At 45.6% G+C, this 27,725-nt stretch overlaps 3 protein-coding genes and 1 non-coding gene across 4 annotated transcripts in view; 2 read left to right on the top strand and 2 right to left on the bottom strand.

Moving 5' to 3' along the window:
- Positions 1–10,722: 10,722 nt before the first annotated feature.
- LOC119624073 (small nucleolar RNA U13) lies at positions 10,723–10,826 on the bottom strand. The gene has a single exon (XR_005240161.1). It is a non-coding gene; the product is annotated as a small nucleolar RNA U13 (small nucleolar RNA).
- Positions 10,827–20,187: 9,361 nt separating this feature from the next.
- On the top strand, positions 20,188–20,850 carry CLDN24 (claudin 24). The gene has a single exon (XM_037994017.1). The coding sequence runs from the start codon at positions 20,188–20,190 to the stop codon at positions 20,848–20,850; it is 663 nt and encodes a 220-aa protein (XP_037849945.1).
- Positions 20,851–22,335: 1,485 nt separating this feature from the next.
- Positions 22,336–24,375, top strand: LOC103236594 (claudin-22). The gene has a single exon (XM_037994019.2). The coding sequence runs from the start codon at positions 22,394–22,396 to the stop codon at positions 23,051–23,053; it is 660 nt and encodes a 219-aa protein (XP_037849947.1). The 5' UTR covers positions 22,336–22,393; the 3' UTR covers positions 23,054–24,375.
- WWC2 (WW and C2 domain containing 2) overlaps positions 24,066–27,725 on the bottom strand; it is a 218,689-nt gene continuing 215,029 nt past the window's right edge. Inside the window, exon 23 of the mRNA XM_008000362.3 lies at positions 24,066–26,897. Within this exon, the coding sequence (XP_007998553.1) occupies positions 26,831–26,897 (67 nt within the window). The 3' untranslated portion in view covers positions 24,066–26,830. The remainder of the gene's footprint in view (positions 26,898–27,725) is intronic.

Here is a 27,725-nt window from a genome sequence, read left to right as displayed (position 1 = left end):
CGTGAGAGACCAGCGCACAGTGACGAGGACGGCTAGAAGAAAGAAGACACATAATAACAAGTACTAGTGAGGATGGGGGAAATGGAAACCCGCATACACTCTGGTGGGAATGCAAAATGGTGTAGTCACTTTGGAAAACAACTTGGTGGTTCCTCCAAAGGCTAAACATAGAGCTCCCATATGACCCAGAGGTTCCACTCCTAGGCATACACCCAAGAGAAATGAAAACATACGTCCACCCGAAAACTTGTACATAAAGGTTCATAGCAGCATTCTTAATAATAGCCAAAAAATGGACACAGTTCAAAAGATCAGCAACTGATAAGTGGATTAAAACAATGTGGTCTCTTCATATAACACAGTATTATTTTGCCATAACAAGGAATAGAGCACTGTTACAGGCTGCAACCTGGATGAACCTTGAAAACATTATGCTAAGTGAAAGAAGTACAAAGATCACGTATTGTACCATTCCATTTATATGTAATATCCAGAACAGGAAAATCTACAGAGACAGAAAGTGGATTCATGGTTGCCTAGATGTGGGGGTAATGGGAAGAGGATGAGGGAGTGAGGGCTAAAGGGTCTGGGTTTCTTGGAAGGGCGATGGAGATGTTTTAAAATTGGTTGTGGTGATGGTTGCACAGCTCTGTGACATGTAAAAGCCATCGAATTGAATACTTCAAATGGATGAATTGTATGATGTATGAATTAGAACTCAATAACGCTGTTCCCAAATAGTCTTTCTTTCTTTCCCTTTTTTTTTTTTTTTTCTTTTTTTTGAGACAGAGTCTTGCTCTGTCACCCAGGCTGGAGTGCAGTGGTGCGATCTCAGGTCACTGCAACCTCTGCCTCCCAGGTTCAAGCGATTCTCCTGCCTCAGCCTCCGAGGAGCTGGAATTACAGGCGTATGCCACCATGCCCGGCTAATTTTTGTATTTTTAGTAGAGACACGGTTTCACCATGTTGGCCAGGCTGGTCTCGAACTCCTGACCGCAAGTGATCCTGCTGCCTCGGCTTCCCAAAGTGTTGGGATTATAGGCATGAGACACTGTGCCTGGCCCAAATAGTCTTTTGACGGGGACCTAATCATAATACAATGGGGAAAGGAGAATTGGTGATTGCTGTTTCCAGAAGCCCCCAACTTGCACCAGGATTGTTGCTAACGAGCTTCTCAGCTGTCAGACTTCAAAAATCCCAGATATGAGGTTGTTGCTCATTCACTTCCTCCAGCATAACTCCTTTCCATTCCACACAGCAAATGCCAGCCCAGGCAGACCAATTGTCCGAGAGAAAGTAGGGGACATCTTAGCCTTCTAATTCACATGGAAAATGTCCTGCCTCCCTGTTGTCAATTCCTGCCTGGCACTACGTGCAGCAGAGATGAGAAAAGCCACTTCCTTTGCATTCATCTGGACTGCCATGCTTGGAGAACAGAGGAGCAGGCATTCTGGCTGAGGGAGGTATGCAAACATGATGTGCCAGTCAGAGACAAAGTGACCTGGCAAACGAATGCTCTGACAGCGCGCATCCCTGACCACGTCCCAGGGATCCGAACATTTGGGTTGTTGTCCTTCTAAAGAGACACACATCTGCTTTTGAAAACTGTGCTTTGTAAATGATGAACTTGAGCAACGCAAAGAAAGGACCTAGTGAACATTTAAATTCAACTTATTTCCTTTTAGGCTATCTTGTAATGTTTGTAGAACACTTAAGCATTTAAAAATATGTAGTTACATGCAGCATGCGTGTGCTGCTTTTACATTCTGTCATTGCTTAAATATTCCAATCTTGGTGCATCAAAAAGGTCCTTTCCTTGTCATTTTCTTTCCTCTTTTTTCTTTTGGTTTTTTTTTTTTTTTTTTTGGGATGGAGTTTCGCGCTTGTTATCCAGGCTGGAGTGCAATGCTGTGATCTAAGCTCACTGCAACTTCCACTTCGTGGGTTCAAGCAATTCTCCTGCCTCAGCCTCTCGAGTAGCTGGGATTTCAGGCGCCCGCCACCATGCCTGGCTAATTTCAGTATTTTTAGTAGAGACAGGGTCTCACCATGTTGACCAGACTGGTCTCGAACTCCTGACCTTAGGCAATTCGCCCGCCTCGGCCTCCCAAAGTGCTGGGATTACAGGGTGAGCCACCGCACCTAGCCCTGTCCTTGTCATTTTCAATGGCCATAAAGTATTTCATGGCACTCCATAATTTGTTTAGCTGTTTCCCCTGTAGTTTGTCTGGTTTGTTTCCAGTTTTATACTATGTGCAGTTGCAGCTGCTGTGTAATTATTTGTACATACTGGCTTTTTTCTTTGAAATTATTTTCTTGTAGTGTGTTCCCAAAAGTGGGATTATTGGGCCAGTATCATAGCTCTTGTTCCATTATCGTCTGATCTTTCTCAAGAAAAAGAAAGAAAGAGAGAGAGAGAGAGAGAAACGCCATAAGAAGCCATCACACATGGATGTGCTTCTTTCCTGAAAGTCCTGCCAGTATTGTGCTTTATTCTTTAGAAAAAATTGTGCTAACCTTAATAGACGGGAGATTGTTTTAAGTGACATTTCTGTCATTGCTGGGGGTTTCAAATACACCAACTTGGCGTGGGCCCAGAGGTCCACAGGTCTGTTTTGGGATCTCAGCCCGAAAGAATGCAACAAACCACACCCAGAGGAGAATAAAGGAGTCAACTAAGAGGCAAGCCAGCCAGTGTCGGGCTGCAGTTTCCCAACGCCATGAGACTCACTGCAGGGAGCCTTGTACCTCACGTGTGACACACACGTGATGCTCAGTGAATGCGGACTCCACATGTTTGGTCCCTGGGGGGAGACTCCAATAATTCTTTCTGTTGGTCTGGGGGTACAAACAGTAAGATCCTCCTTACCTTCTGGAAGGAGGTTGAGGGTGGTAGGCCCAGCTTGGATTTTATGGAAGAGTGGGTTAGAATGGGGCTCTGTTGGTCTTATGGGGTACTCTGGGAAGCTATGCAGGGTCTGGGATCTTGGCGCTGCCCCTCCTTCTCCCACTTAGGATGTGCGCTGAGGCTAAGCCCCTCGTACCTCCAGCAACACCTCCCCTACAGCAATGACCTCCCACCCAGACACAGGCGAGCTGCCTGAGTCCCAGGAGGTCTGTGCAGAGGGAGGTTTTAAGCCACAGGATTCCCAGCTGGGCGCCCCCAGACAGGAGGTGGCCTCAGTTTCATGCACCTTTTTGATAGCGGATATTCTCGGGGTCAATGGAAGATGATCCTGACTGGAGAGCCGTAGATCCACTGTTGGGGGTTCTCACCTTCCAGCCTTCAGACCTGCTGTTTCTCTGTGGGGTTCTCGCCTCCCAGCCTTCAGACCTGCTGTTTCTCTGTGGGGTTCTCACCTCCCAGCCTTCAGACCTGCTGTTTCTCTGCCTGGGTGCCTCCTCCATCTCATTCTTCTTGTTAAATCCTCTAATTTTGACATCAACTTTTGCAGGAATCTCACTCCTGACCTCCCCTTCTGGGTTAGGAGCTGCCTTCTGGGCTCCCATAGCACCCTGCCCTTCCTCTTCTTCACCCCTGTCGTCCTGGATCGGTGGTTGGAACCACGTTTGACCCATCTCGGTATCTGCCTTAGTACAGTGCCCGGGGCATGGCTCCGTTTGTTGAGAGAATGGATGAATATGTCACGGGGTGAAAGGGTGAATTAATTAACCCTGATATTTACAGTGGCCACCAGGGCCTATGGTTTGTAGCAATCCTGAGTTGAACCAGCTCTTTGTGAAATCTCTAAGACACACGAGCCATCAGGCTCTCTTCACTCTAGAACCGCGCCGTGGAGATGGCTGAGACTGACTCCCAAGTGGGGAGAAGGCAGATGCTCTGGGACCTGGCAGCTCTACAATTATCTTTTGGCTTTAGTAAAATTAGAGTCATTTTTTCCTAACATATGTCAGGCTCTAGTTGTTTTTTCCAGCAACCTCAGCATCCCCTTATGGAATGAGGCTAGAAAATTAAAAATAAACAAAAACGATAAATCAAAACTTTGTTGTGAGGAAGCAAATTTTCTTTTTTTCTATGTCGGTCTAAAACACCCTTACAAACTATCCATGTATCACAATGCATTTTAGGTCCCCGAATCTTCTCATCACCACGCTTCATTCAGTTTAATTCACACACAGTGATGAGTAGCTCCTAGATTCTGGACACATGGGGAGCCAAGGGTGGGGTTTCCTGGGTTACGGGTGGGTGCAGAAATTCTAACCTGAAACAATCACAGGAAATGCAAAAAACGAACAAAAAGTGATCCGAGCTGGGAACTGTGCTGAATGCTAGGTCTAAGAGCAAGAAGGGGAAGACAGTGGGTGGCCCAGGCCAAAGCTGTCAGGCATTTAGTTAGCAGCAGAAGACAGGAAGAGGTGTGGGTGCTGCCGGGCAGTAGGAAGCTGCACCGTCAAAGCCTTGTTTTGGCAGTGGTCACCGCAAAATGGTCTCAGAAAAGCCAACTATGTCAGGAATGGAAAGAACTTTCCAGAAAGGAAGAGAATATGGCCATTTCCTTCAAGAACTTCCTCCAACGGGAAGCAGGGATAGCAGACATATAATCAGCCATGAGTCATAGTACCAAGAATGAACTGGTAAGAACAGATATGATTTTCCCATCCATAACCACTTAACTGTTTACAATGATGACACATACATTGACAATATCTTTCTATTTAATGATTTAGACAAGATGCATATTAGTCTTCACTTAAGCAAGAGTTTACTTGTCATGCCTTTGATATTAAAGATGGTTGCAAAAATCACTTTTAATTTAATATTCAAAATTTTAAAGTTGCACATACTCTGTGGAGAAGAGGTGAATCAATAAACTAAAAATTCTTGCAACAATGTTGTTTTGCAGAGTTTATAATTGTTTTAGTCAATTTCAGATTATTTAGAGGAATAGGTTAGGGGAGATATAAATTATAAATTAATAGTAAAAATAGAATCTCTTGATTCTACTATTTTCTTTTTCCCTTAAGTTGTAGCCACTTACAATTAAAATATAAGTTTTGTCAATATATCATAACATCAAAGAAAATGGCAACTACCTATTTCTCAGGCAACTAGATATTCTATTTACTATAATTATAATTTTCTAAAATACAAAGTTCTTCACACTGGGAATCATAGATGCCTGGACAGCTGCAAGATTTTAATTTTATATTTTTTATTTTAGTTTTTTTTAAAATTAGCAATTCTAAGAATATAATGAGAAAACTTACAATGGTAATTTACATTTAATATTTTCATAACAAATATTTTAAGTTTCTTAAGTCAGTGTTTTCTCAAGCTGGGGTTCATGAGCATATTATGAAAAACCTAAAAACTATTTCTCTGTAAATTCTTCAAGAAACACTAATACATATTCTTATCATTCAAAGTCCATTCTTGTTTTTTTTTTTTTTTTTTTTTTTTTTTGAGCTTCAAAACTAATGACACATTAAAGCTGTATCTCATATTTTGTAGTATCTGCATGGCATTAAATTAACTCTCTGGTTGTTAAAGATTTACTTCTGTGTTTATTTCTTAAAGCACTTTTGTTTTTCCACAGCAGGTCTTAAAATTGGCCAAGAAGGTTTTTTTTTTCTTTTCTTTCCTACAGGATCATGATAGGAGTTGCATGAATCCCACAAGTGAAATAAAATACATTTATCTTTTCCTTATTATAAAGATTTATTTATCTTTTCCTATTTGTCTTGCAGTTGCCTTACCTGAGCCACAATATATGCGGTAGACATGGGACACCTCAGAGATTTGATTTTTTCATGCTCTGAAATTCATAGTAAATCTCATCATGCCACTCCAATCTCTACCCCCAAATCCCTGTCCAAAGTCCACAATCCTTGGTGTGACATGACTCATTCATTCATTTAACATTTCCTGAGTATCTAATGTGTGCAGACTTGCTCTGATGGGCTCTGGATTCACAGAGGTGAAAGGACAGATGCAATTCCTGCCCACAGGCGAGAAGGACAATGACACAAATGTGTCAATGATCACATTTTGGATTGTTGAGGCCATGGAATCCAGAGTGACTGAGGAGCTGCGGCAGGAGGAGCTAACTGAGTTAGGACCAGGGGTTTGTGAAGCTGGAGTCCATGAAAGCCAAGAAAGGGCTTCTTAGGAATAGGAAATTGTGGGGAGGAGGAATTACATTTTCTACTAACTTCAAACTGAAATTTAGCATTTTCTTTAATTATGAATGTGGGCAACAAACCATGTGGTCTAGGAGTACTGGTATTTTGACATCAGTGGAAACTACAGATATTTTCATTATGGCAGTTGTTGACTGCCATATAGTTGTTTTTCAAATATCTTGAAATATTTACACATTTCACCACTGAGACACCATGGTACTTGGATACCCTTTGCTAGATCTTGTTATTTAATATGTTAATAGAGGACATCTATTACTATTTTTTAAGTGTTGTGATTACTGTATTTCAATGTCATTGGTTGCCTTTGTCATCCTGTGTATTTAACTTATGCATTTAAAAACATGACTCTGAAAAGAGACTCATAAACCTCACAGAGTTGCACAAGGGGTTGATGGCTCAAAAAAGAATGAGAAGCCTTGAGCCCAGCCCTTGCCTTGTGGCTGCCACTGGCCTCCCCAGCCTGGGAATCTGCTGTGGCTTCTGGGCCTCACACATGCTGTTCCTTTGCCCTGTGTTGTCCGTTCCCTCCTCTCTGCTTGGCATTAAATTCCGATGGCTCCCATCATGCTTTGCATGGACATGAAACATCACCAACTTTGGGAAGCCTCACTGGTGGTGCCGCACAGGACATGTGTCCTAGCCAAGTGCTCAGTCTCTTCTCCCACTCCCTCCTCCCTCACCTCACACTTGTCACACGGCATTGCAGTTGCCTCTTTGCTTGTCTGCCTCCCTGAATGGTCTGAGCTACTTGACAGAGAATACCCCTCTTCTCCATCCCTGATCCCCCATGTGTGATGTGCTTATTACAGGCATTCAACACGAGGATACGTAATGCAGGAAGAATGGATGGATGGACAGATGAGCAGATGGATGGATGGATGGATGGATGGATGGATGGATGGATGGACAGATGGATGGATGAGCACACGGATGGATGGATGGGAGGACAGATGGATGGATGAATAGACGGATGGATGGATGGATGAATAGGCGGGCGGATGGATGGATGGATGAATAGGCAGATGGATGGATGAATAGGCAGATGGATGGATGGATGGATGGATGGATGGATGATGGATGGATGAAAAGATTCAGATACAGGTGCAAAGCATTTCACATGTACAATCTCTTTATTCGGTGTTTCTCCTCTTAGAAATGATATTTTTCTTCCAGCGAAGGTTGGTGGGAATCTTCGTGTTGATAATACCCACAGCTCTTCTCCCATAGCAGGATCTGAGGGAAGCTTGGCAAGAAACACTGCCCCTGAGAGCCTACTATGTGTTGTGAGACTTTCCAATGCTATCCCCAATCTCACCATGTGAATGCTGGCACAGTGACTATCACTATTTTACAGACGAGGCGACAGGCTCAGAGAAGTTAAGTTGCCTGAGGCCACATAGATTTAAGGATTGGAGTCAGAATTTGAACCCTGGTCTTTCTAATCTCAGAGCCCAAGCTCTTCCATTTGTATTAAATTAATCTTTAATTTATGGAAACGTTTCATCCTCTTGGGGGAGAAATCCATGTAATAATTCTGAAATAAGACCATTTGAACTTTCAAAGGCCCTTTTACCTCGACTGGGTAAAATAGTGTCCCCTTTGAAGGAGTTTCACCTGTGGGCTCTGCAGTTGGGTGGGGAAATCTGTTGATTTTGGGAGCAGCCTCTGAACTGGAAACAGAAGTATTACAACAAGGAAATACATATACACATATATTTTTTTGAGACAGAGTCTCACTGTCTCCCAGGCTGGAGTGCAGTGGCGCGATCTTGGCTCACTGCAAGCTCCGCCTCCCAAGTTCACGCCATTCTCCTGCCTCAGCCTCCCGAGTACCTGGGACTACAGGTGCCGCCACCACGCCCAACTAATCTTTTTGTATATTTTTAATAGAGACAGGGTTTCACCGTGTAAGCCAGGATGGTCTCGATCTCCTGACCTCGTGATCGCCCGCTGGGATTACAGGCGTGAGCCACTGTGCCTGGCCGACAACAAGGATTTTATGAAAGAGAAGGCCATGACACAAAGTCTCACGGCAATCCCATAATTTCCTTTGCAGGGGAATTTAAGAGAGAAATCTCCTTGAGACTGAGTTAGTGCACTGTTTTCAAAAACCCTGAATGGAACAACCTGTTGAGAGAGCAAAGAGCTCCTGCGTTTGTGGCACACGGGAGCCTGGCAGCAGCAGGTGTGTGCCAGCGGGAGACCCAAGGCAGGCCTCCCCTCCACAGCCCCTCCCGCACCTCAGACTTAGCCATGCTGGTGCCGGACATCCTGTGCTGCTTCGAGTTGTAACTTCACATCCTTCAGAGCTCCAGGCAGCACTAAAGTCTCTGGGACGCGGTCAGCTGCTTAGATGGGTTCCCAGGAAGGTTCACTGTTCTGGAAAGGTCTGTAAGCATGTGACCTGAGCTCCTTGAGGTTCAGGGGGCAGGTCTGACCGAAGCAGAGTCTTCCCTTTCCCAGCTCAGGAGGGATTTCCCACTTCTCCCTGTCGAGTGTCTGAGGGCAGTGACTCTGCCAGGCTGGGGGCTGCAGGTCCCGGAAGCCCAGCGCATGGATGCTTATGGGTATTCGGTTGATGTCTTTCCCATAGTTGGTTTCATTTAGGCATTGAGTATGTATTTTCTGCCAAACTCGATTACACCTCAAGCTCCATGAAGGCAGGGACCATGACTGCTTTGTTAACTGTGTACCCAGGGCCTGGCCCCGAGGCTGGCACTAGATGCCCAACAAACACTTGTGGAATGAGTGGCCAATACCTTAGCTTTTCTGCAGTTGGTCTTTCTGTTTAAAGAGAAAGAACGAAAGTGACGGGATTGACACTGTGTTCTATGTAAATGCTGCTCCATGGAGTTGTGCAACATCAGTGCTCCAGATAGAAAGGCACACAGCAAAGCTGACTCAGGCAATGGTGCAAGTTCAAGTTTTAACTTTTGTGCCCAGAAAGTCCTCATGTCTCTACTCCTGGCTGGGCCTCGGATGGTCACAAAGTCTTCAGGTTGATGTTTCTTTAAGGTCGTTCTCGGAAGCAGGACCAGAGTCCTCCTGTTCATGAAGTCCAGGGCTCCCTGCAGTGGTCCCCCGATTGGACCCACCCATGGCCCGCCTGTGCTCCTGCGATATCTACCCAGGGCCAGGCGTTTCCATCTTACACCTTCCCCTCTCTGCCAGCTCTCAGCATGCCTGCCAGGACATGGCTGGTGTTTGGCTAATGTTTGCATGGAGTTCAGTCTCTCTCCTGGAGAAAAGGACAGATATTCTGATGGCTGGGGCACCAGCTGGGGCTGTGGATTCGTGTTAAAACCCAGCAGCGCAGCCAAGGGGAAGGAGCCCCGGAATCTGAGTCTGGAGGCCTGGTCAGAGTCTTGACACTGATCCTCAGCTCACTAGAAAAGGAAGACACTGTGATGCCTGAGGTATCGGCTGCCTCTAGGGTTCCGTGAGTCTCAGACACCCACCTCTTCAAGAGTAGGTGCCAAGGCTGTCACTGATTTGCAATGATTTTCCCATGTGTTAACTGGAAACTTAAAGGAAACATTAGCCATGAGGGTTGGGAGCTTAGATTAATATTTAGAAAGGATTTACAAAGAACAGAACCCAGTTAATGCCAAGATAGAGGTCTTTTCATTTCTATTTGTGTAGTGGGTGGAGACGGAGTCTCTGGCTCGGACGGTTCCCACAACCTTCCCTGTAAAGCCCCTCTGCGGTAGCAGTTTCTAACTTTACAGTCACAAAGCCAGCATGTGCTTCCCACGGCTTCGGCCCCCACTGCTGGCAGATGGATTCAGGGTTCTGACTCTGGCCCAAGGAGGAGGCACAGTGCTTGCCAAGTGAGTGCCAACTTTAGCAAGCAAAGCTTCAGGACAAAAGGGAGAGGCAACCATGACAATGGTCTCAGATCACTCTTTATAGCATAAAAGATTAAGGGCTGGACTTTGGTGTGAGACAGGCTTCATTCTTTGAACTATTGTTTGGCAAACTAATTGGCTTACTTAAGCCTCAGATTCCTTATCTGTTAAATGGAGATAAAGATGGTGTCTATACCAGACAGTTCTTGTGAGAATACGATAACACAGCTAAAGCTCTTAATCTAATGCCTAGCAAGCAGTAAGTGCTTAATAAATACTGGTTATTATTATTATGCTTTTGCTACGGTTTGAATGTGTCCCCTAAAGTTCATATGTTGGAAACATAATCCTCAGTGTTTAGAGGTGGGGCCTTATAAGAGGTATTAGGTCAAAAGGGCTCTGTACTCAGGGAGGACTTAATGCTTTTGTCTTGGGAGTCAGTGAGCTTGAGAGTGGGTGGTTAAAAAAGTGAGTTTGGGTCCCTCTTGCCCCCTCACTCTCATCCTTTCTCGCCCTTCTGCCTTGAGCCATAGCAGGCCCTCACTGCAGCACTGAGGCCCTCACCAGATGCCAGTGCCATGCTCTTGGACTTGCCAGCCTCCAGAACTGTGAGCCAAATACATTTCTTTTTCTTTCTTTCTTTTTTTTCAGATCAGACAGTTAATGTGCTGACATTGTAACAAGGTTTTTCTTTCTTTCTTTCTTTTCAGATCAGACGGTTAATGTGCTGACATTGTAACAAGGTTTGAGGGTGGCACATCTCACGCATGCGTGTGAACACCCAATCATCACGCTCACAAACTACAAAAGGATCATGCCAAATACATTTCCGGTAAATTACCTAGTCTTAAGTATTCCATTATAGTAGCACAGAACAGACTGAGACGTGTTATTCTGGCCTCTGTCCCTTGGTTGTTGCATGACAGGATGTTCCCTTCACTATCGAGAGCCGATGTCTCCTATTATTTCTTAGGCATTAGTACCTTGACAGTTTGGCATAAAATCTCAGGGCCTCAGAAGACAGAGACAGTTATCTCTAGGCTTTCAGAAACACTCCATCCCCACCCACTCGGCTATGAAAAGGGTTTGTTTCCTGCTCCTAGAAGTCCACACATTCCTCCTTGCCAGTGTACACACAGGCAGAGGTCAAGTGAATACCGACTAGGGTTCCCCTCCTTCGTCTCTTAAATGCCGTCACCTGAATCAGACTGAGGGCACCCCGGAGTCACTCACAGCAGAGTCATTATGTGGAGGCAACACATCCTGCTTATGTCTTCAGACCCCCACCCTCTGGACTGGGAGCTACTGGGCAGCAGCAATGGGGCCTTCTGGAAGGGTCTGCACACACCCCTCCAGATCTGTCCTGGCGATGGGCTGCTGGGCAGAACCCCTTCCACCACCTTCTTCCATTCCATTCACCCCCTGAATGTCCTGTGCAAAACGTGTCAGGCCACGGGGAGGAACTTTCTGCTGGTGGTTCCCTAAAGATCCCCTGATGTAGGAAGCCACTACTGCCTGCAAGTTTAAAGTCCCAGTTTCCAGATAAGTACGAGTTTATACTTGTTTATATATTTTTTCCTTAGAGTCTCTGGTTGGCTTTTTTTTTCCTCCAATGGGCAAGAACTTGGACTTTTTTTAAATTCTTTTTTCTTTCCCCAAATGCTTTGATGAAAGCTTCAGGAGCATTTAACTAATAGATTGGCTGGTAATGACAAAATTAAATGCATCAATTCAAGTAACCGGTAAGTGCTATAAATCTAAAAGCAATATATATTTTTAACCACCACATCCTAAATGTCTGTAGGCCAAGCTGGTGGTGTTTGGAGGATTGGAACAGAAAGACATAAGGGATCACTCTATATTTCAGACAAGTCACTTGAGTGAAACAGCAAAAATCAAGAGGTAGGCACCACCGGAGGTGGGTGGGCAAAATCCAGACCAATCTGCTCTTTTGCCTCCTCCATGGCCTGAAGGCTGAGCATCAGCAGTGTGGCTGGGTATCTGCAGTGTGCCTGGGCATCAGCAGTGTGGCTGGGCATCAGCGGTGTGGCTGGGCATCAGCAGTGTGACTGGGTATCTGCGGTGTGCCTGGGCATCAGCGGTGTGGCTGGGCATCAGCGGTGTGGCTGGGTATCTGCGGTGTGCCTGGGCATCTGCGGTGTGGCTGGGCATCAGCGGTGTGACTGGGCATCAGCGGTGTGGCTGGGTATCTGCGGTGTGCCTGGGCATCAGCGGTGTGGCTGGGCATCAGCGGTGTGGCTGGGTATCTGTGGTGTGATTGGGCATCAGCGGTGTGGCTGGGTATCAGCGGTGTGACTGGGCATCTGCGGTGTGCCTGGGTATCTGCGGGGTGGCTGGGCATCAGCGGTGTGGCTGGGTATCAGCGGTGTGGCTGGGTATCAGCGGTGTGACTGGGCATCTGCAGTGTGCCTGGGTATCAGCGGTGTGGCTGGGTATCAGCGGTGTGACTGGGCATCTGTGGTGTGACTGGGTATCTGCGGTGTGCCTGGCATCAGTGGCTTGGCTGGGTATCAGCGGTGTGGCTGGGCATCAGCGGTGTGGCTGGGCATCTGCGGTGTGCCTGGGTATCTGCGGTGTGCCTGGGTATCTGCGGTGTGGCTGGGCATCAGCGGTGTGGCTGGGCATCTGCGGTGTGGCTGGGCATCAGCGGTGTGGCTGGGCATCTGCGGTGTGGCTGGGTATCATTGGTGTGGCTGGGCATCAGCAGTGTGGTTGGGCATCTGTGGTGTGACTGGGTATCTGTGGTGTGATTGGGTATCAGCGGTGTGCCTGGGTATCAGTGGTGTGACTGGGCATCAGCGGTGTGGCTGGGCATCTGCGGTGTGGCTGGGCATCTGCGGTGTGGCTGGGCATCAGTGGTGTGCCTGGGCATCTGTGGTGTGGCTGGGCATCTGTGGTGTGGCTGGGTATCATTGATGTGGCTGGGCATCAGCGGTGTGGCTGGGCATCAGCGGTGTGCCTGGGTATCAGCGGTGTGGCTGGGCATCATTGGTGTGGCTGGGCATCAGCGGTGTGACTGGGTATCAGCGGTGTGCCTGGGCATCAGTGGTGTGGCTGGGCATCTGCAGTGTGGCTGGGCATCTGCGGTGTGACGGGGTATCAGCGGTGTGACTGGGTATCAGCGGTGTGGCTGGGCATCTGCGGTGTGGCTGGGTATCAGCGGTGTGACTGGGCATCAGCGGTGTGGCTGGGTATCAGCGGTGTGGCTGGGTATCAGCGGTGTGGCTGGGCATCATTGGTGTGGCTGGGTATCAGCGGTGTGGCTGGGCATCAGCGGTGTGACTGGGCATCAGTGGTGTGGCTGGGCATCAGCGGTGTGGCTGGGTATCAGCGGTGTGGCTGGGATCAGCGGTGTGGCTGGGCATCAGCGGTGTGGCTGGGATCAGCGGTGTGGCTGGGCATCAGCGGTGTGGCTGGGTATCAGCGGTGTGGCTGGGCATCAGCGGTGTGGCTGGGCATCAGCGGTGTGGCTGGGCATCTGCGGTGTGGCTGGGTATCAGCGGTGTGGCTGGGCATCAGCGGTGTGGCTGGGTATCAGCGGTGTGGCTGGGCATCAGCGGTGTGGCTGGGCATCTGCGGTGTGACTGGGTATCAGCGGTGTGGCTGGGTATCAGCGGTGTGACTGGGTATCAGCGGTGTGGCTGGGTATCAGCGGTGTGGCTGGGCATCTGCGGTATGGCTGGGCTTGGCTGAGGATTCTGAGGGGTCTCAGACCTGTGCTCCGGGCAGCAAAGCCAGATGGTCCAGTTCTCAAACTCACAAGCCTCAGCTTGTGAGAAAAGTGCTGGAGGAGCTTGCTGACCTGCAGAATCCTGCCCCCAGCTCCCGGGACCCTCCCCGGGATGTGCAGTGTCTGTGCTTGTCACGGGGATTTGCAGGACCTGTCTCACATGGGCTCCAGAGGCTGTCAACTTTTCAGGAATTCTGGGAGTTGGTTGTTAAACAGTCATCACTGAAAATTGAATTATATAAACTTATAAATGATATGACAAGCAAATGAACACTCCAAACATATCCCTTCCTCATTATTTTGCTATTATCTATGTTCTTGAGGTTACCTACAGCTATTGTATCTAGATAGCCTCACCTAATATATTGACGTTTAAGTCAACGGCAGACTGTGTATATGGCAGTGCAGTAACATTTTAATACTGCATTTCCACTGCATCTTTTTTCTTTTTCTTTTTCTTTTCTTTTCTTTTTTGAGACAAGAGTCTGGCTCTGTCACCCAGGCTGGAGTGTAGTGGTGCAATCTCAGCTCATTGCAACCTCTGCCTCTCAGGTTCAAGTGATTCTCCTGCCTCAGCCTCCCTAGTAGCTGAGATTACAGGCATATACCACCATGCGTGGCTAAAATTTTTGTATTTTTTGTAGAGATGGGGTCTCACCATGTTGGCCAGGCTGATCTTGAACTTCTGACCTCAGGTGATCCGCCCACCTCAGCCTCCCAAAGTGCTAGGATTATAGGTGTGAGCCACCACAACTGGCCTCCACTGCATCTTTTCTATGTTTAGATATGCAAATCCCTATTGTGTTACGACTGCCTGCAGTCCTCAGTATAGTAATCCGCTGTATAGGTTTGCAGCCTAGGAGCGATAGGCCATACCATACAGCCTCGGGGAGGAGGAGGCTAGAGCATCTAGGTTTGTGTAAGTTCACTCTGTGACGTTTGCACAATGACAAAAATTCCCTAATGACCCATTTCTCAGCATGTGTCCCCATTGCTATAGTCACCATTACATGACTGTATTATCTCTTCCTAACTCACTGCATACTCAGTGATTCCACATTGGTAGCCTGGTATTGGCCATGGTGAGAGTATTTCCATCATGGAAATTGGCAGAGGTTGTAATCCAGGGCTACCAACCTGAGAGTCGCTGTTAAACATTTAGCAGCACACTGCAGGCAGGGGAGGGGGGAACACGAAAGTCGAGCTGGATAAGTTCCTCAGGTGGTTTCCATGCAGAAGCTCTGCTTGGAACAACACTGTACAGTATAGACTCAGAGGTCCAGGCCCAGGTACCTCTGTGCTCTGGGTATATTAGTCCATTTTCATGCTACTGATAATGACATACCTCAGACTGAGCAATTTACAAAAGAAAGAGGTTTAATGGACTTACAGTTCCATGTGGCTGGGGAAGCCTCACAATCATGGCAGAAGGCAAGGAGAAGCAAGTCACATCTTACATGGATGGCAGCAGGCAAAGAGAGTGAGAGCCTGTGCAGGGAAACTCCCACTTATAGAACCATAGGATCTCATGAGACTTGTTAACTATCACGAGAACAGCATGAGAAAGATCTGCCCCCATGATTCAGTACCTCCCACCAGGCCCCTCCCACAACACGTGGGAATTCAAGATCCGGGTGGGGACACAGCCAAACCATATCACTGGGAAAGGAACTGAGGTGCTACCTTCACGGCTCTGTAAATTACCCCATGACATTGGGCAAGTTACTTGCCCCACTGTGCTTAGCCCTATCGTCTGTAAAATAGTGATGCACCTAGTATCTACCCCCATTGTGTGATTGTGAGGATTCAATGAGATAATCCATGTTAAAGTCTCAGAACAGTGCCTGGTATGTAGAAGGCTCTAGATAATTGTTACCTATTATTATGATCTGACAAAAGAAAGTTAATTTTGTCCAGCAGATCATCTTTTTTTCTTTTACATCTTTTTTTTTTTTTCTTATGAGGATCCTGCACAGTCTTTGTAGAAAATTTAGAAAATAAAAACAATCAAAACAAGGAAAAGAAAAAGCATCCATTTCTAGCACCTGGTGAATATTTTGGGGGGCCTTTAGCCTTCTAGTCTTTTTCCCGCACCTAAGAGATGTCATTCTTGATGCCCTTCTGGAAGAGGACGCTCTTGTTCGCCAACTCGTGAGGCTTCAGCAATATTTCTTCTCCCACTCCTCATGCTCAGACGCTCCAGGACAGTTGGTTTTGTCACCATGATGAAAGGGCACTGGCAATGGGAATGGCATCTATAGTGTTGGCGTTTTATATTTACTTTATTATCATTTAGAATTGATTAAATAATCAATTTATTAGACAAATATTTGTTGAACACATAGTAGATACAAGGTATTGTGCTGTGGGGGTTGTGAGGGTAACAGCGTGTCTTGTCCTTAATAATAAGGTCAATAGTATTAATAGCGTGAATTACTATTTAGTAGGGAAAGAATTATTAAGAAAACGGGAGGCTAAGGCATGAGAATCGCTTGAACCCCGGAGGCGGAGGTTGCGGTGAGCCGAGATCTGCACTGCAGCCTGGGCAACAAAAGCAAAACTCTTATCTCCAAGAAAAAAGAAAGAAAGAAAGAAAAATCAAGAAAAAATAAACCATAGATTTTCTTTTAATCAGATAAAACCGTGTTTAGCCAGAGGAACCCCTCATCTTCACCTATTTATCAAAGTGCTGGGGAGGCCCGCGCCGGTGAGGAGGAAGGGCGGCTCTTCCCGGCAGCACTGCTGGGTGCTGCGGAGGGGAGGCGGGGAAGCCTGTGACGTCCCAGTGTTCCCAGTGCCCTCCTCTCTGGATTCTGCCGCCTTCAGATTCAGCAGCTAATCTTCCTGCAAAATCCCAAACCAAGCCGACTTCTTCATTTTGTGCTCAAACTGTGGACCCGGAGTAACCTGGCCCATTGCCAGAGAAGACCCCAGCGAGCTGGGCCTGGGGAGAGATGTGTATTGATCTCCAATGCTTAAGGGATTTTTAAAGGGTCATTTTGACAGTGGAAGATTGGGCTTCTCCACTGACTTCAGAATCCAAAGCTTTTGCTGGACCTCTCAGGCCTCTGCCTTCGTCCTTCCTCAATCCTCTCTTGCAGGACCCAGGGTCCACAGCTCCTGTTGCCAGCCGATGAGGTGAGGCCGCTTACAGCAGCAATCTGGCTACGATTTGGCTTGAGGTGGCCTTGTCTGTGTGTTTTTTGTGCCCTATATGATGACAGAGGCTGAGCTCTCTGCTGGCAGCCGCCATGTGGGTGACCCACCTTGGAAAGGGACCCTCCAGCCCCCAGTTGAGCTGATGCCGCCTGGAGCAGAGACAACTGGTCCCTGCTGAGTCCCAAGCTGCGCCTCATTCACGAGCAAAATACATAGAAATTGCCAGCTGGGCACAGTGGCTCATGCCTGTAATCTCAGCACTTTGGGAGGCTGAGGCAGCCGGATCACCTGAGATCAGGAACTTGAGACCAGCCTGGCCAACATGAACTCCTGTCTCTACTAAAAATACAAAAATTAACCAGGTGTGATGGTGTGTGCCTGTAATTCCAGCTACTCCGGAGGCCGAGGCAGGAGAATTTCTTTAACTGGGAAGGTGGAGGTTGCAGTGAGCTGAGATCACGCCACTGCACTCCAGCCTGGGTGACAGAGCAAGACTCCATCTCAAAAAAAAAAAAAAAAAAAAAAAAAAAAAAAAAGAGTAGAAATATGATTGTTGTTTCAAGTACCTAAGTTTTGGGATGGCTTATTACGGGATGTTTATCAACCCTTGCCCTGGACCAAGCATTTCTCAGGATGTGTGACTTTCAGGACTAAAATCCTGACAATCCTGGGCAAACTAGGATGGTGTTCACCCTAAGCTTCAGTCTTCAGTCGGCTGACTTCTCCAGCTCTGTTTCTGAGCTATGTGTGTAAACCTCCATACTTTAGACGAACAATTTCGGACAGAGACAATGTAGCTCTCCACACCCTGAACAAGGTGGTGGTAATTATGTCTGCTGGCCCAATCTTACCCACCCGCACTCTGTGAGCGACCGAAGCAGCTGACTCAGGCACTGAAATGTGGGGGTGGGGGTCCTCCCAGAGCCGCATCCGGGCTACCTTCATGCTTCCTGCTCCTGCCCAAGCAGACTCCCGCCTCAGGACTGTTGCAGCTGCGTGTCTCTGCCTGGAACACTCATATCCCAGCTCCTTTGACTTCTCTGAGTTATCTTGTTTCCTGATGGCCTCTTAGTACCAATGTGAGCCCCACAGGGACCGTGGAGGGGTCGCATCCATACTGTCCAGCACTCAGTGCCTGCTCAGCAGGAGGGGCTCACACCTTGTTTTTTTTAAACAGTCTCCCTCTGTCGCCCAGGCTGGAGGGCAGTGGCACGTCTCGGCTCACGGCAACCTCTCCCTCCTGGTTCAAGCGATTCTCCTGCCTCAGCCTCCTGAGCAGCTGGGACTACAGGCACGCGCCACCATGCCTGGCTATTTTTGTATTTTTAGTAGAAACGGGGTTTCACTATGTTGGTCAGGCTGGTCTCAAACTCCTGACCTCGTGTTCCGCCTGCCTCGGCCTCCAAAAGTGTTGGGATGACCAGCGTGAGCCACCGTGCCTGGCCCACAACGTATTTCTTAATGCTGGAAGAATAAATGAATTGGGAGGGTGCTCAGAGGTTATGCAGGTCCAATGCCCACCACAGCAGAAATCCCCTCCGTGATAACCCTGGCAGGTGACAACCTTTGGCTTAGACGCCTGTAGCAGGGAGAGCTCACCACGTCACAGAGCAGCCTATTCCACTAGGTTTTTAAAAAGCGTTTCACTGTGATATTAAGAATCATCTCCCTATGATCTTTCACGCCTGCTCCCCAGGCCTTCATCACCCTGACTGCCTCCTGCAAGGGAGCTCAAGCTCGCCATATCCTGTGCACTGGTGATGAGCCCAGACAGGTCTCCAGCCCTCTGGATCCGGGTGTCTTTATGCACCCTGAAATGACTTATTTCAGGATGGTGGGCACCAATATATCCTCAGGAATTCTGAAAATTCGTAAAAATGAAGGAAGAGTTCATCTGGTGGCATAGCTTTTTCTTTTTAAACTTAAGATGATGGGAAAAGCTGAAGAAAGTACTACCTCAAATCTAAATCTTATGCAATCTTATCCAAAATAATTTGGATACCTCGGGATCCAGGTTCTGTCTCTCCGATCTCCTATTCAGAGACACCATAAAAGATCATCTCTGATCCTGGGCTACACTCCACTGTTCAACATGATGGGCAGTGGTTCTATTTCTCCAGGTTAGAACCTATCAGGGGAGTGGCTCCACCGTTAGGAACCTGTATGTCCTGTGGGCCCATCTGATTTTATCTCCTCTGAGCGGGTGCAGGATGCCCAGGGGCCATGCAGAGAGGAGAATCTGGGGCAGGTGACCTCTTGTCCTGGCCTGTGAGGCTGGCCCTGTGTTCTCTGAGGGGTCACCCTCTGCAGAAGTATGCTCTCAAGGTGTGGCCTCAGCCAAAAAAACAAACAAGATGAAGCCTCGAAGTTCAGCTCCATTGTAGCTATTGTGTTTGTACCAGAGACTTTTGTCTGGGAGCCGGCAGGAGTCTTGAAGCCTGGTGTTGCTCTGCGTAGGCTGCTGAAATGACAAGGGGACAGCTCAGCTCTGGACAAAAAACACCTCCCTGGACGCTGAGACATCACGCTTTACCTCCAAGTCCTTAACGAGGATGGAGAAAACCACAGAGTGAATGCGGGAACTTCCCGGGACGTCCCTCCCTCACCCAGTACCCCCCGGCATCAGCCTCAGTCCTTTTCATTTTAATCAGTCCCATAAGCCAGACTCTACCTTTCAAAGGAATCCGAGGAACCTTCCTGCCAAGTCCCACTGAGCTCCTGCCACACTGGAGGATGTGGGCCAGGCTCTTGTGTAGGTTAAGGAAGTCTGAGAAGAATAGAGATTATAGGAAACAGTCTACCTTTCTTTACAAGGCCTTGTTTTGCATCCCTGAAATCTCAGATTCAGCTCTTACAATGAAGTCCTGTTGTAGAAAGAGCTGGCCTTTTATCACCACTTAAAATCTAATTAATCCATATTGAAGCACAAAGATTTCTGTTGTATTTTAGGGTGAGGGGTCATAGAGCCTTCTTTGTTCATCCTTAGACTTATAATCATCAGGCATTGGGGATATAATTTTACCAAATTGGAAGGTAACAGATCAAGTGCTTATCAGAAAGCCTAACTCATAGTTTTAACAGAGTCCTTCGTCCTTTACATGAAACATTATATTCAAGAAGAACAAAAACGCATTTCAGAGTGCCCACAGTGTTAATGACCACAGCTTATATTCCAGGCAGCATAGAACCAAGATCGTCACATTACCGCCAACCACAAAAGACAGCAGACCCTATAGGGGTGGCAAAGTCCTGAGACTTGTTGCAATGGCTTTGATCTTTAGAATAGTGATGCAATCTGTTGGACTTTTACTATCTTTTCTGGGATGGATTTTATCCATTATTACAACTTATTTGCCACACTGGAAGAACCTCAACCTGGACTTAAATGACATGGAAAACTGGACCATGGGACTCTGGCAAACCTGTGTCACCCAAGAGGAAGCGGGGATGCAATGCAAGGACTTTGACTCCTTCCTGGCTTTGCCTGCTGAACTCAGGGTCTCCCGGATCTTAATGCTTCTGTCAAACGGGCTGGGATTTCTGGGCCTGCTGCTCTCTGGGTTTGGCCTGGACTGTGTGAGAACTGGAGAGGGTCAGAGAGATCTCAAGAGGCGACTGCTGATCCTGGGAGGAGTTCTGTCCTGGGCCTCGGGAATCACAGCCCTGGTTCCTGTCTCTTGGGTTGCCCACAAGACGGTTCAGGAGTTCTGGGATGAGAACGTCCCGGACTTTGTCCCCAGGTGGGAGTTTGGGGGGGCCCTCTTCCTGGGCTGGTCTGCTGGACTTTCTCTTCTACTGGGAGGGTGTCTGCTCAACGGTGCAGCCTGCTCCAGCCACACTCTCCTAGCTTCGGGCCACTATGCAGTGGCGCAAATGCAAACTCAGTGTCCCTACCTGGAAGACGGGACGGCAGATCCTCAAGTGTAAGACTCCGACGAGGCCAGAGATGTATCCTGTATCAACCGTGATGACAAAGATCTCTTTGTTTTGCAGCTAAATCTGTGATGCTCACGTTTTCTCATTCAGTAACTATTTCTCTACAGTAGGCAGACCCACTTCCCTCTAAAATCTAGAGAATAATGAAGGAAAAATATTTCATCTAAAAGAAAATGATTATGGTAAGCATTATATAGGTAGAAGTGAAACAAGCTTCACTGATCCGGTTATTGAAATTAATGTGGTGGCTGTCCAGTATAGTCAGTTTCAAGCTTTAATGTGTAAATTTTGTATTAGAAAGCTTTTGTTGTTGTTGTTGTTGTTGGTAGTTAGAAATGATCATTAGTTTCTGTTTCCTGAAGAAAAAAACTAACAATCTGAAAATTTTAAGTGTTCTACTTTAGCAAAGCCACATGCTAAGCCAACCCCAAAGTGTTATTTCCACAGCAACGACTTTTTTCTTCTTTGAACAGAAGTGGTTTATGTTTAGGGTATTACCAGGCACTCAGTGCGACAAGATTTTATGAGGCTGAAGGGTTTTCAGTACCTCGTGATACTCTCAGATTTAAAATACTGGCCGATCTCTTCTCTCATCCTTTCCCTCAAAACCTTCGTATTAAAAAAAGAAAAACAATTCCAAAGACATTTTTCTTAATATCCAGATATTGTCAGGTCATTTGAATAAAAACTTTCCTTTGTTCAATGAAAAATCACTAACATGGGGATATATACTTTAGTGGTGAATAAACAGAAATGCTGATGCCAACCTGCAGAGTCCTAATGCTGAACTCTTTCCTCGACTTAGAAAGTATATATAAGAAAAAAGTGTTTATGCACACAAGCGTAAATTTGACAGAAAGGCATGCAGTTAAATAAACTACATATGTAGTTTGGTATTGCTTCAAATGCCGTGTGGTATATGTAGCCTGAGGAATTTCTGAAACACAGGCCCAAGTTAAGGTGTAGAGATATTTCTGATAAGATTGATTTATTTGGTTAAGAAATACTTTTCTTGAACCTATTTTTTAAAAGTAACACTCAGTATTACCATAACATGCACATTTGAAATGTGAGAACCGTAAGAGATGAAAATCTGACAGGTGCAATTAGTGAGATACAAAGCAAGAGGTGTTGAACCAAAACCATCAGTTAAACATTTTGCATTCAGACTTAATTCTTTGTTAGAAAGGTTGGGAATAACATGAAAACCATTTTAACCTTAACAACGAAAGGAGGATTATTATCACTTAATTATATTTCAGTGACAAACTGCTTTCTGCAAAATCCAGCCCACAGGACACAAACACGATCTTGGCCACACCTTGGCATTACTGGTTTGCAGCATTATTTCCCTATCCTTTTCTGAAACCCATTCAACATGGAATCAAACAATAGCAACTCTGGCAAGAATCCTCCTATATACACAATGAAGAAATATTTCTGAGCTTCATAAGTTATAACACAAGTGTCACACTTCTTTTCACAGCAACCAGAGGACAGGAGTTAGTTTGGTTAAAGCTCTCAGGACATTATAATGGCTTTAGTATTTAGAACTGTGGCTCAACTAGCTGGAGTTTCATTATCTTTGCTGGGATGGGTTTTATCCTGTCTTACAAACTACCTGCCACACTGGAAGAACCTCAACCTGGACTTAAATGACATGGAAAACTGGACCATGGGACTCTGGCAAACCTGTGTCACCCAAGAGGAAGTGGGGATGCAATGCAAGGACTTTGACTCCTTCCTGGCTTTGCCTGCTGAACTCAGGGTCTCCCGGATCTTAATGCTTCTGTCAAACGGGCTGGGATTTCTGGGCCTGCTGCTCTCTGGGTTTGGCCTGGACTGTGTGAGAACTGGAGAGGGTCAGAGAGATCTCAAGAGGCGACTGCTGATCCTGGGAGGAGTTCTGTCCTGGGCCTCGGGAATCACAGCCCTGGTTCCTGTCTCTTGGGTTGCCCACAAGACGGTTCAGGAGTTCTGGGATGAGAACGTCCCGGACTTTGTCCCCAGGTGGGAGTTTGGGGAGGCCCTCTTCCTGGGCTGGTCTGCTGGACTTTCTCTTCTACTGGGAGGGTGTCTGCTCAACGGTGCAGCCTGCTCCAGCCACACTCTCCTAGCTTCGGGCCACTATGCAGTGGCGCAAATGGAAGATCATCATCAACTGGAGACAAGAAACACCAACCTGAAAAACTAAGCCGGAAAGGACAAGCGTCTGCTGTTCAGGAGATGCTTGCTCAACACTGGATTTGGTAGGAAGTCCCGCTCTAGTCATCTCACTGTGCTTCTGATTTTCGAAAATGCATTTTTTCCTGTGGCTATTAAACTATAGTTTCTTTCCAAGACTGGTAAACGATTTTTATCTTCTACTCTGAGATCAAAACCAATCAAGACTTAATGGTAACGACACCCATTACTGTGGATGAGTGCTCTCAATTTTCAAATAGTGATTGCAGAGAAGTGGTCAATAAAACATTAATCTGTGTGTGTCTTTGAAGGTGTTATTCATATGGAGCGGAATCATTTGGCAGATCGTTGACTTCCTTCAGGTGTTTAAGATGACCTAGTATAATAAGCCTGAGCCGCATATTTATTTAAAATGCATGACGTCTTATTATATAAAATAATGATTAGCTCTTTAAAAGCTTTAGAGGTGAAAGGCGTAGACACATCATCTCCTGAATCAGAGACCTCAGTGTCTCTATGGAACCTTTTCTCAAAAGGCAGCCACGTTCAGTCATGCCTTCTAAACTATGTCAGAAGCAGGAGGGTGATCTTGTGTTTTGGATGATTCAAGTAGACTCTGGCACACAAACGTGCTTCTGCATCCTGTGCTCGGTATTTCATGGGCAGCGTTTCTGGCTTCCCTGGCACTGAGCAGTCTGTGGGGGGCAGGGCAGGGCAGGACTGTGTGTGTGTAGAGAACCTCCTGGGATGGCTGCCTCTCCATGGAGCACGCTGCCAGCCCAGGCGGAACGACCACAGAGCACATACTCTGGAGCCCTTCATTTTATTTGCACAATGAAAAGACTTCGTCCTTTTTTATCAGCAATACATATCGTTCCAACAAGAACTATTCATCACAAACTGCTGGCTTGGGGATTTCTTCGTGAAATATTCTGTATTTGCTTGGTACATGGTTCCAGGAAACTCATGTGTTTGTGCCAATCAGGGAAATAAACTGAACAATAAACGACACTGAAATAGACTATTAGGCAATATGTAGCTTTGTTTTTTGTTTTTGTTTTTTTAAAAACCGACTGAATTTTTTTCCACCCACAAACACATGGAAAGTGCAGAAACCAAAGTTAATCTATGTGATGTATTTGCATACATTTACAAACAAGACAGATTAAAACAGAAACATGTTCAGAATTTAACCTGATTAAATATTAAGTTCAGTCCTGAGCTTTTGATATTTAATACAATATAGATAAAGCAATAGCAAAAAATTTTAATTTATTTGATTTGCATGCTACAGAGATTTAGCTAAACTTTGTTCATTTGGCTAGCAATATCCTTTTTGTACCTGTAACACTTAAGATTCTGATATACAAAATTGTAATAATATAATGATAATTCAAACTTGAGAACTAAATATTACATTCTTTTTACCCTGTGCGAATAAATTCTACCTTTTAAAAATAGTATTTATAATATTAAAATTCGTATTTGTCCATATGGTTTTGTGATCAAGTTATTAAAATGTTTTGTCACTGTGAATCATTTGGGTTAGTACAAATATGACAAGATTATTAAAAGCTGCCTATAAATACATAACACTATTGCTGACTTTTAAAGTGTAGAAAAAGGATTATATTAAAATAAGTTCATCTCTCATGTTAGAAATGAGGAAATCTTGTGAAATACAACAACCAAAAGCATCTTGGTCACAACTGCTAACTACCAGCCTGAGACAGATTTTATTCTTTAATACTTGTCTGAAACTTTTTGTATTACAAAAAGTCAACAGCTAATCTGATGAAAGACTTATAAAGCTGTAAATATTCCAATATAGTCTCTTCTGTGTCAAATATTTAAAATGGCCAGAATCAAACTATATATTAAACAGAACATAAATAAGACTGTAAATAAATAAATGAAGAAAATAAAATCGTACAGAACAACTACACATAATTCTATAGACATTTTCATGGTCAAACTAAGACGCTGAAAACAGCTCACCTTCATTCACCTCTACGTTAAATAAACTTCTGTCTTTCACATTGGACCTCAACAAGGGTGAACTGTATTCTTTTTCTAGTTTTCCTTAGTCATCTAATAGAATGAACTGGGCAGTCTTAAAGGACTGTACTCAGTCAATTCACTAGGCTGGTTTTTGTTCAAAGTAGTGTCTGCCATGTCCAGTTATGTTTTCAAAGAAATTTGTATGTTAAGTGGTGGGACATTTAGGAAAAAATAAAGTTCTAGGCTCAGAAGTTGCTTAATTTGAACTTCGATTCCAATAACATGAACTTTCCAAAATATATCCAATTGCTTCCAGGAAAGTAAAAATTCTTGCTAGTGAGCATTCTTAGGAACACAACTTTTTTGTTCTTTAAGGGGTTCCTTTAAGACAATTTTGGATTTCTTTAAAAAAATCTATTTTATTTGCTATATTAGATGGCTAACCCCAAATTGTTTCTGAGTAATAAGTATGGTTTAAATGGTCTAAATATTATATATTTTAAAAGCTTGATGCTGGCAGAGCTGCACTGAGGATATGTTTTTTTAAGACGTGCCTGGGTTGGGTAAGGTGAAATTCTAAACTGGAGGACACATTAGTCAGTTTCTCTCTCTAAACTTGTTCATCCAAAAGTCATTTTATAAACAATTTAGCTTATACTTCAAATTAATAATCCCCCCAGGCACATTCTTCCCTTTGCCTCCGAACTATTTACCATAAATTATAGATAGAATCCTCTAAAAATGAGAGCTATGAAGTAATTTCTACTAAATGTTAGAAATCTCTTGATAAACTCGTTTGTTTTTGGCAACTTTCATTCTATCAAGACATCTTTTCCCCTCTTCTTGGTTATACCAAATGAGTGCCGATGCGTTTCTCTCCACACCTCCCGCTTTCTCTGTCCTCAGAACACAGGGCCACCACTTGGTACCATCCTTAGATTCAGGGCAAAACACTGGTGCAAGCCAGAAACTCACATTCGAACACTTATGCAAATTCAGGCTGAGTGAGACAAAGCAGCCGCTCATTTGATGAGCTTATTTGTATCTCTACATGGCTGGTGTTCTTTCTTCTCCTTGCCCTCAGTGTCATGAATCCCAAGATCTTTAGTGTAGCCAAGAGCAGTGCTCCTTTGTATTCTTATTCTGAAGAGCACTTGGTAGTTTATATTTTTGTTTTCTTTAGAAAAATATAAAAGGACAAAAAGGAAATTGTTTTAAGGAAACCAGGTGTTCCCGCACAGGTGATGGCCATGAACGCAGCATCCATTTTGGGTGGACTTTGGAACGCCGCACCCCAGCGACTGCTCACACTGCCTCCAAATGGAAAGCGCTCCGCTCCTTGCCAGCGCACAGATACCATGTGGCGCTGCTGCCATCGGCACGGCCTACTCACAGGAACACAAGGAGAAGCAAGACCACCTGCTGAACCAAGTTGTCTCTCAACAGTCGGCTCAACAGTACACACGTGGGGTAGTACTGCCTCCATCCCGTGTTTACAAAATAATGCCCACTGGCAATGCGCACATTCTGGGCAACATTTGTGTACCAGATTATCCCATTTTTCTTATCTGATTTTTTCTTGTTTAAGCACATAAAAATTACACTCAAGATACTTTACAAATTAAAATTAAAATGTTGAAAATCTGACGTGAAATAAAAGTTCTTCAAGAGTTGACAGTTATGTTACCAAAAACAACCAAACACCAAAACAAAAAAACAAATCTTCAGTCTTTTACCCTCCCTAAAAAAGTGAACAGGTGACAAAATAATTTCTTAAACCCTGTAATCACACATCGTCAGCCGGCAGGGACGGGATGCTTATCTTTGCTCTGGTGAAGTAGGCAATCTTCTCCCTAGAGTTGGGGTGAGAAATAAATTGACTTAAATATGATGCTAAAAATACTCTGGGACCATTAAAACAGTCCCCAGGACGTGCAGTGGCAGTGATATCTCTATAAGCACAGGCAGAAGCTCTTTTCTTTATGCAGAACTCCATCCATTTAAAATCGAGAGAGTCTCCGCCTGCTAAAGGGAGGACAGAACAGCAGCTCTGGCTCACGGAAGTCACCTACAGACCAAGCCAGTAAGTTCCCTTCAGGGAACTTCCAACGGAAGACAGTTTTTAACTAGTAGGGGTCTGGTCTAGGATGGGTGTTTCCAAACTAGGCAGTGGAAGACTCAAAAGGCCCAAAATCCTACGTGGAAACTTCTCAGTAACCTCACAGAAAAGTACATAATACCAGGAAAAGTCTTTAAAATCGATACCGTGCTGAGGCAGGGACAACCTGATGAGTGACACCACGACTCAAATGAAAGAAGGAGGAACTCACTATCTGAAAGGCAGTAACTGCCCTGGTCCCGAAGCAGCAGAGAGGCTGAGTCAGGGCAGAGTGGTTTTCAGGTGAGAAGAGTACTTAAAAAAAAAAGACAAACAGTACGTCTATTTTCCTACAGAACTTCACACTGTACATTTATGCCGTCAGCGCGTATTTCTTGAGGGCATACAACATGCAAGGGGCACACTGGTAGCTGAAGAATCAAGCACTGGCCCTCCTCTGTGAAAGAACAGTCTAGATAGGGGAGGAGGCGCGGGCTAGAAACCAGAGCTGAGGAGAGGATGTTCTGAAGACTAAGGAAGGACAGAGGAGAAGAGGAGGAGTGGAAACACTGGACACTGGAGC

Source organism: Chlorocebus sabaeus, chromosome 7 (genome assembly GCF_047675955.1).
Source record: "Chlorocebus sabaeus isolate Y175 chromosome 7, mChlSab1.0.hap1, whole genome shotgun sequence".
In the NCBI taxonomy this organism is placed as follows: Eukaryota; Metazoa; Chordata; class Mammalia; order Primates; family Cercopithecidae; genus Chlorocebus; species Chlorocebus sabaeus.
Note: the sequence above shows the minus strand (reverse complement) of the source record. Positions and strands in the feature narration are given on the sequence as shown.